This window comes from Otolemur garnettii, unplaced genomic scaffold (assembly GCF_000181295.1).
Source record: "Otolemur garnettii isolate 467f Iridium unplaced genomic scaffold, OtoGar3 scaffold00109, whole genome shotgun sequence".
Classification (NCBI taxonomy): domain Eukaryota; kingdom Metazoa; phylum Chordata; class Mammalia; order Primates; family Galagidae; genus Otolemur; species Otolemur garnettii.
Window position 1 is genome coordinate 6602466 of NW_003852504.1, and position 9939 is coordinate 6612404.

The 9939-nt window shown below is 41.8% G+C and overlaps 1 protein-coding gene across 1 annotated transcript in view; it reads left to right on the plus strand.

Moving 5' to 3' along the window:
* Positions 1-2499, plus strand: part of HPRT1 (hypoxanthine phosphoribosyltransferase 1) — a 48089-nt gene extending 45590 nt beyond the window's left edge. The window contains exons 7-9 of the mRNA XM_003796967.2: positions 855-901; positions 1079-1155; positions 1842-2499. Of these exons, the coding sequence (XP_003797015.1) occupies positions 855-901; positions 1079-1155; positions 1842-1889 (172 nt within the window). The 3' untranslated portion in view covers positions 1890-2499. The remainder of the gene's footprint in view (positions 1-854; positions 902-1078; positions 1156-1841) is intronic.
* Positions 2500-9939: the final 7440 nt, after the last annotated feature.

The window sequence follows — 9939 nt, forward strand, 5'->3', positions numbered from 1 at the left end:
ATTATAAAATTAGTTTTTGATAAAACTGACTTATCCCACCCCCAACTTTTGCTTTAGAAATAATACTGTGTTCCTAGCCAGGCGCCGTGGCTCACGCCTGTAATCCCAACACTTGGGAGGCTGAGGTGGATGGATTGCCTGAGCTCAAAGGTTCAAGACCAGCCTGAATAAGAGCAAGACCCCATCTTTAAAAAATAGCTGGGCATTGTGGTGGGCGCCTGTAGTCCCAGCTACTTGGGAGGCTGAGGCAAGAGGATCCTCTGAGCTCAAGAATTTGAGGTTGCTATAAGCTATGATGTCATAGCATTCTACCGAGGGTGACCAAGTGATACTCTGTCTCATATATATATATATATGTGTGTGTGTGTGTGTGTGTGTGTGTGTGTGTACTGGTTCCTTCAGCAGACTATTTTTTAGCTTAAAGTTCCTCTATGTAAGCCAAGTAGTAAAAGTTGTGATAAAAGGTGATGCTTACTTCTCCCACACCCTATACAGCGTAGGGACTGTATTTCCAGGAATTCTGGACTAAGAACCCTATCTTTTCATCTTTGCTCATTGGCATTCCCCACCCATTCATCCTCCTGATTCACTGCCCTTTGATGGACAAGTAGGTAGTCAAAGTGTGGCTCTCAGAACCATCCATCCATAGGTTCTAAGTGGAGATCAACCAAGGGCCTCATCTGTAGTGTGAAGTCATTGCTGTCCCTTCCCAGTGTTCCTATGATTTAATGCTTGGATATTTTAAAAGTGACCATGGCATGCTCAGTACAGATGAAACAGTATTTGGAAACATTAATGTTCTCTTTTGGAATGCTCTGTAGTCAATATGTCATGTCACATTTCGTTATTAACAGCTTGTTGGTGAAAAGGACCCCTCGAAGTGTTGGATACAGGCCAGACTGTAAGTGAATTACTTTTTGTCAATCATTTATCCATCTTTAACCTAAAAAAGTTTTCTGTGAAATGGCTTAGAGTTGAGTTATATGTGGAGAATATTTATAAAGAAGGCACATTCACAAGTATTAGATTTAAAAGTGATATTTTCTATATCTAAATGACAAATTATGATTCTTTTTAGTTGTTGGATTTGAAATTCCAGACAAGTTTGTCGTAGGATATGCCCTTGACTATAATGAATACTTCAGGGATTTGAACGTAAGTAGTGCTTCTTTGGCTCACTCTCATTTTTCAAAACCCACATAAAAATTTAGGAAAGAGAAGAATTGTTTTCTCTTTCCAACACCTCATAATTTGAATAGACTGATGGTTCCCATTAGTCACATAAAGCTGTAGTGAAGTACAGACGTCCTTAGAACTGGAACTTGGCCAACCTAGGGTGACACTTCTTGCTAGCTGAATTAGTTGAACAGCTTTAATACACAATAACTGTCCCATTATTACTACAGATGATAAATGTGGTCATAAGTAAGAAATAAATGATCAAGTTTAAGTCTTTTAATTCACTCTTTGAATATCTGTCTCTTACTCTGGAGGCAGGAGTCCCATGGATGCATTTATGAACATGTTGAGGAAGATTGCACCAACCACACTACCTAAAGTGGTTTTACACTCCGTCTTTTTTATAACTACCCTGGCCTCCTACTTTGATAAGTAAAATTCCTCTACCTTATTTGTCTCTTAAAATTATTTATTGACAAATCAAACTAATGAGACAGACTTCTTTGTTTTCAGAAGACACACTCTCCCAAATAGTAGTAGTACCTTGGTTTGTTTAGAAAGAAGCCTGGTAGCATAATACTGTTCTTATATAAAATGTCATTCTTGACTTTCATTACAGAATATAAATTTTTAATGTGAATTTCTGGATTTTCCTTTTACAGCATGTTTGTGTCATTAGTGAAACTGGAAAAGCAAAATACAAAGCCTAAGATGAAAGTTCAAGTACAGTTTGGAAACATCTGGAGTCCTATTGACATCAACAATAAAATTATCAAACATTCTAGTTCTGTGGCCATCTGCTTAGTAGAGCTTTTTGCATGTATCTTCTAAGAAATTTATCAGTTTTGTACTTTACCAATGTCACTTGCTACATTCCTGAACTCTTTTATTTGTACTATGAGCCTATATTCTATCAGTTGGTTCCCTTTGGGTGGAGTGTTCTTTAACTTGTGAATGAAAAAATTCTCTTCAACCATACCATTATGGAACAAAGTATTGAAATTGTATCTGTAAGAAACACTTAAAGAGAAGATATATTAGTTTTTTAATTGGTATTTTAATTTTTTATATATTAAAGACAGAGATGATTGAATATTGCTAATTATACCACCTCATGTTCAGAAAGTGAAGCAGCCCCCAGGTTTGGATCAGTGACAGCATCTAAGAGGTTTTGTTCTTTGACACAAATCAGTATCCTGGAATTATTTTAGCAGTCTTTCAGTAGTGTTGACTGTATTTTCCCACTTGTTCATATTATTACCAGTGAATCTTTGTTGGCAGTTACTTTCAAATGCAAATCAATAAATTTTTAAAAAATTACCACATTTTGAATTCTTCACTGTAAAAATCTCTAAAATAAGGGCTGTCTCTTTAAAAGAAACTATGCATGCCTATTATTTCTCTACAAATTAACCTACTAGAGTTTTCTGTTGGTTATGTTTTCCTAGTTTGTTAAGTTTCAACAGTGAGTTTAATTATAATCTTTACCAAACACAGCAAATAATGATTATGTGCTAGAATGGGTTGGTGGAGTTAGCAAAATTTTTACCTGTTTCAAAGACATTGAATTTCAGACACATGGTACACTTAATTACATTTTATTATGCTAGAATAGCGTGGCTTTCTCTTGGAATTCCCTTAAATTGTTTGGATTGTATTTTCTGCTGCATCTCAACAGCTTGTTTTCAGACATGTCCTATTACTTTTTGTGTAAATAATGCTTTGTTGACCAAAGAACAGCAAAACCTTTTGTTTCCTGGGAGCAAGAGAGAAGTTTTTTTGTTTTTTTTTTTTTTTTTTTTTTTTTGAGACGGAGCCTCAAGCTATCCCCCTGGGTAGAGTGCCATGGCATCACGCTCACAGCAACCTCCAACTCCTGGGCTCAAGCGAGTCTCCTGCCTCAGCCTCCCAAGTAGCTGGGACTACAGGCGCCAGCCACAGCGCCTGGCCATTTTATGGTTGCAGCCATCATTGTTGTTTGGCGGGCCCGGGCTGGGGATTCGAACCCACCACCTTAGGTGTATGTGGCTGGCACCTTAGCCGCTTGAGCCACAGGCGCCGAGCCGCAAGAGAGAAGTTTTAAGCCAAAATCTTAATTGCTTCTCTGCTCCAAGTAAGGTATGAACAGCAACTTTGTGAGCCATGAAATATATTTATCCCTTTGAAAGTTTGCTGTAATTCCCATCAGCAATGTAGGGAACTGTAAATAATAATAAACAATGGTCCATCATAGTCCTAGAACTTCCTAGTTTATGAAACTTTTTCACTTCTGTTACTGCATTTCATCTTTATAACACTGTAAGTTTGAAGTAGGTGTTACTGAGTGCAGTATACAGAGTAACTCCTGAGTCCTCTTCCTCCCCCCCAGTGTTACTTCACTGGGGTCCCCCTGGCTACCCTATTCAATACTTCATCCTGCCTCCCACTGCTGAGTCTCCTTACCCTTCTCTTTTTCTTGGTTTTACTTACCACCTTCTATTAGATTGAACCATATAAAATTACCATTTTGTAGGTAAAAAAAAAATAATTAGCAGTTGACCCTTTGGAGTGGTGTGACTTAATAACATGCTTTATAATTGACACAAATGACATGAACAGTGGGGTTTTATGCTGTCATGGAAGCATCAGCTCCAAACTCCAGCTAAATGATTTTACAGCTTACAGCTCAACCCTAACTGGGGCAGCAGTGTAGAAAGTCCCATACCTTACCAGAACCAGGGAGGCAGATGAGAAATGGCCTATGGTAGCTGCCACAACATAGGAAGGTGAGTAATGAATGGGCTTGGGACAGCCCACAAGATTGGCATCATTACCATGTTCTGGGAGGATTATATGGCATCATCCCTCCAAGATGGTCAGACTGCAGTTGGCCTTGTCTCTGTGGCCTATGTGGAGACATCCATGGTGAAGTCACCTACCAAACGATCTGTTCCTCTGTTTCTTTACTTATTTACTGTCTGTCTTCCTTAGTAGACTATCAGCTCCACAAGGGCAGGACCTTGCCAGTGTTTTTCACTGCTTATATCCCCAGCACCTATAAGAGTGCCTGGAAAATATGTATGCTCGATACATTTGTTGGATAAATGATAGGAAGTTAGAAAGCAATTAAAATACTTGAAAATTATATCTGTATTACTTAGAATTAGAAGCAAAATATATTTTTCAGGTTGAGCAAAAAACATTTGTTACTAAGAATAGTTAATATTTATCAAGTTATTAATATATGCAGTGGACCTGTACCTGAGCACTTTTAGGTCCTTATGATAACTCCTATGAGGTGGTAGGTGGTTTAGGTTTTTTTAAAATCATCCTAACTTTACAGATGAAGTGCAGGTCCAGAGAGGTTGCGTAACTTGCCTAAGATCACACAGTAAGTGGCAGATGAGGAATCTGAACGCAAGCAATTTTATTCCTGCCTTAATTCATTGCCACTTAACCCATAGTGCCCACCCAGCTCTTGTATAAAAACGAATACCCTTGATAGCTTAGAGGGAAACTTTAAACTCTTTGAAGGTAATCATTCCAAATGACTTGTACATTAAACTCGGCTTTTTGAGGTCACAGCTGATCTTTAAGAATGTAAACTGACTTCCTCTGGCACCAGAAAGAATCTTCAAAGACTGTTGGAGAGTTTCTCCAGTGTGCTCTTCAAATTTTTCTGCTGGCTTATTTTATGATCCTGTGGGCAGCTTCAGACAAAGTAATTTTCTGGCAAGAAAGATTATATGTGCTCTGCCATTTTTAAATGTGAGTTTTATAGACACTTCAAACCACTTGAAAGAGTAATGATTTTAATGGTTTTTCATTATTATTTGAAACTTCAAGCATTGCTGATAAACACTGTCGAGTTAAGTTTCAAGTTTTCTCTTTGCTCTATGTGGGTATACTTAAGAACGGACTTCATGATTAATGACTGAAGCAACTTTCAAACTTGGTAGCTTTTCAGTAGAACTTCCTTTCCTAACATTTTTTCAGTTCCTTTAATTATGACAATATCTGAGCGCTCTGAACATAAGTCAAAGGTTCAGTTATTTTGCACGTACGTGCCTTCCTCTGCCTGGAACTTCTTGCCCTCCATCTTCCCATCACTTCCTGTGTCCTTGTGTCATTCCTCCACCCTTTTTCAAACACTTCCCTATTTTCTGGCACCACAGACTTTACAGTCTTATCTTGTATTTTCCCTGTCCTACTCCAAAATCAGCCCCATTACTCCAGGGAGCCCTGGTTCTTTTATTGGAGAATGCTATTAGAAACCAGGGTCTCTGCTAATTGCTGTTAGCATGTCATTGCTTTGTTGATCCTCCCAGAGAACAGAACTAGGAGATAAAAGCATGCATACTAACCCGGGCATACACATCTTCATCTATTCCCTTATCTATCTGTATACATATTAAAATAAACAGAGGTTCATACTTACGTCTCCTCTCTAATCCACACCACTGATTTCATCCTAGCCTTTTTCCTTATTTGTAACTTCAACAGTGGGAAATGTGTCTCTAGTTATGCACATTTTAGTCACATTGTTCGACTCCAGTACCATAAAGTAGTTACATATGCCTGTAAAAGATTTACCAACTAGCGTCCGTTGGGTATAGATCTTTCTGGTCCTCAGCCTGACACTATGCAGCCAAAACACTGTTTTCCAAATTATTTTGTTTCTCACCCTGTTCAGGGTTTGTATTTCCAATTAGGCCCTCAGCCCCCATAGCCTTTTTTTTTTTTTTTTTTTTTTCAGATAGACTCTCACTCTGTTTCTCAGGCTAGAGTCCCATGGCCTCAGCTTAGCTCACAGCAATCTCAGACTCCTGGGCTTGAGCAATCCTCCTGCATCAGCCTCCCAAGTAGCTGAGAGTATGGACGCCCATCACAGCGCCCAGGTAGTTTTTCTATTATTTATTTCTTTAGAGTAGAGTCTCACTATGTTGCCCTCGGTAGACTCCCGTGGTGTCACAGCTCACAGCAACCTCAAATGCATCAGCCTCCCAAGTAGCTGGGACAATAGGCGCCTGCCACAATGCCTGGCTATTTTTTTGTTGTGGTTGTCCTTGTTCAGCAGGCCCAGGCCCGGTTTAAACCTGCCAGCCTCAGTGTATATGGCCTGTACCCTAGCCACTGAGCTACAGGTGCTGAGCCAGTTTTTCTATTTTTTTTTTAATGAGACAGAGCCTCAAGCTGTTACCCTAGTTAGAGTGCTGTGTCATCACAACTCACAGCAACCTCCAACTCTGGGCTCAAGCGATTGTCCTGCCTCTTCCCTGTTTTTCACAGCAGTTACATTTTTACCAAGGATTTACCATGTGTAGACATGTATTCAGTGTTTACAGCAACCCTTTGAGGTAGGTACTATTATTACCCCTTTATTTTTTTTTTGCAGTTTTTGGCCAGGTCTGGGTTTGAACCCACCTCCTCTGGTATATGGGGCCAGCACCCTACTCTTTTGAGCCACAGGTGCTACCCTACCCCTATTTTTTAGAGGAGGAAGCTGAATTCCAGAGATAATAAGGAACTTCTCCAGTGAGACATAACTGATATATAACAAGTATTCAGACTTGCCGACACCAGGGCCATCATGTAAACTGTAAAGGGGCCTGGTCCCTTCTCATTCTGGGTCTTCCTGAAGCTTGGTACTTCTGAAGTCACCTTTCTGAAAACACTGGTAACTGTCGGATCCCTTGTCCTGGTTATTTACATGTTCTGTGTGGCTTTAACACAAGGTTCACAACAGGCCACCTGGCCTTTAGAGCTTGGAGACAGGTTACCTTGGGTTGATTCTCCCATTTTCAAAACATGGGTTTACAGGTATCCCTTGTACGTCAGGAGGCATAACTGTTTCTTGAGCCTTCATAGGAAATAATCATCTGCGGTCACGCAGGTTAAAGGAGCAACCACATTCAATGCTGTTGATGTTCAGTAGATAATTCTGGGGCCTTCCTATGTCTGAGGCTCTGTGCTAGTTGTCTCGGGGTTTTGGGTGAATGCTAACTGACCCTGCCCTTGAGGAGCTTAAGGTCATATGACAAATAAGGCAAGGCTGAAATCAGTACTGGAAGAGAAGGGCACACCTAATCCTTCCAGGAGAAGTCTCAGGGAAAAGCAACATTTTAAATGATATTTTTTCTGGGAGGCCAAGGTAGGTAGCTCACTTGAGCTTCAGAGTTTGAGACCAGCCTGAGCAAACGTGGCACCTCATCTCTACAAAAATAGAAAAAAGTAGCTGGGCGCAGGGGCACACGCCTGTAGTCCCAGCCACTTGGGAGGCTGTGAGCTAGGCTGAGGCCACAACACTCTGGACTGGGAAACAGACTGAGACTCTGTCTCAATAAGCAAACAAATAAAGTATGTGAGACTTCGGACACTGAGGAAGATTTCGACTGGTAGATACAGAGGAAGGAAGGCTGAAGGAAAGGCCTGCCTGGGCAAAGGGCAGTGTGGGGAATGCTGAGTTGTCTCCTTTGCTGTGGCAGAGAGGATGTAGAGGGGAGAGATAAGAGAAAGCCAGCTGCGGAGAGTGAGGTCATCGTAAGGGTCTTTGTACCAGTTTGGATTTTCTAGACTTCTAGCATCACCCTGCTCAAACTGGCTTCAATATAATAAGGGGGCTTCTCTGCTCCCATGTAACTGACAATTCCAGAGGTAGCCTGACCGGTTTGATCAACTGCCTCTTTATGATACCAAGGAGTCGCATGATTTCCACCCCACTGCTCAGCTGTCCATAGTGCCACCTTCCTGCTAAGACCAGTCCTTGTGGTTGAATGAGGGCTGCCAAAAGTAGTAATCTGAACAAAATTTTTGAGAAAGCTTTTATGTGTCAACTTTCTGGAAAGTAGTGAAAAAACTCTCCTTAAGTCTCACTGGCCAGAATAGGCCCACGTGCCCATTTCTTAACCACTCATGGCAGTTGGAGGTGGGATTGCCCTTTGCCTGGTCAAGAAGTGGGAATTGGTGTTGGGTAGGTAACCACCAATAGCTCTGTGGTCTCAAGTGCCAAGAAACTTGAGTTTTATGCTTGTTAAGGTGAAAATGGGAAGCATTTATACATTTGGGGGGTTTAATGGACCAAAGTCTGTTTCACTGAATCTAAGATGCTATCAATTATAAGATGTACCATTACTGTAGGTGCCACTGAGAAAGGGGAAATGTTGCCAACACAGCTAGGCTGGGTTGCATTCTGGGTTCTAGTGGAAGTTTATCAGAGAGCGCTTTTGGAACAATATTATTTCTCTTCTTTTTTTGCGGTTTTTGACCGGGGCTGGGTTTGAACCCACCACCTCTGGTATATGGGGCCGGCGCCCTACTCCTTTCAGCCACAGGTACTGCCCTGGAACAATATTTCTGGGGGAGAGAGAAGGAAGCAGTGTCAGGGAACGGGGAGAGGCTGGGCTCCCATGCAGTCACAACAAAGGCTTTGGCCAACCCCCAGGGTGCTCAAGAAGCTATCGTGGCCCTTCGGCACAGTGTGAGTAACTGAGTCTTGATAGCCATGTTGACTGGTCATGGGATGTGGGCTACCTCAGGAATGAGCATCTCTTCAGCTGAGGTGGCTTTCTTTAGCAGAGGTGGTTCCAAAGAGCGTTGGCCACTCCCTGGGGGTCGTCTGCTGGCAGCATTCTCGGCTGCTACATTGTCCACTACAACATGCCACTGATGGTAAGAGACATCCCTGTGTCTGAGATATGAAAACGTGAATAAGTCTCCCTCTCAGAGGCAATGGGGAATTCTACAGGGATGGGAGGAGGGCAATGGATCAAGGGTTCGACGGAGAAGGTAGCAGCAACAGGCCACCAGAAAATGGTAGGGCTGGAGAGAGGAAGTGTTGTGACATGCATGTTCCTGTCACATGCTCTTCCAGGCTGGCTTCTGTGCTAGAGTTGGCACCTCTGGCTACCTCTAATGTATGATCCTTCTGCACTGGGAAACAGATTATCTACTTTTAGTTCATGATAAATAACATTTCCCCTGATATTAAAAGTTATTGATCTGCATGGAGGGAAAAGGAATAGATAAAGGAAATAAAAAACTTATACAAGATAAAAAAAATAAAGAATAAAAATAAGATGCAACCATTACCCCACTACCCTTATACCAGGGTTAAATTAACATTTTTTCTTTTTTTTTTTTTACAGTTTTTGACTGGGGCTGGGTTTGACCCCACCACCTCCGTCATATAGGGCTGGCTCCCTACTCCTTTGAGCTACAGGCACTGCCCTAAATTAACATTTTTAAGTTTTTCTTTCCAGACTTTCCATCTTTATTCTGTTATCTCTCTCACTCTCTTTTTTTTTTGAGACAAGGTCTCACTATGTAGCCCCATAGGCAAGCACCACCATGCCCAGTTAATTCTTTTTTTTTTTTTTTTTGAGACAAAGCCTCAAGCTGTACCCCTGGGTAGAGAGCTGTGGCATCACAGCTCACAGCAACCTCCAACTTCTGGGTTTAAGCGAGTCTCCTGCCTCAGCCTCCCAAGTAGCTGAGACCACAGGCGCCCGCCACAACACCCGGCTGTTTTTTGGTTGCAGCCGTCATTGTTGTTTGGCAGCCGGGCCGGATTCGAACCTGCCACCTTAGGTGTATGTGGCTGGCACCTTAGCCTCTTGAGCCATAGGCGCCAAGCCAGTTAATTCTTATAATATTTATTTATTTATTTATGTATTTATTTTGGCTGCCTAGAGACTTTGGCAGCCCCCAGGGCCTGCGGACAGCTTTATCCTCTGCCTTGGCCCCAGCCCGGGCCAGACTCCTGGGTTGGATTTTGCGGGAACT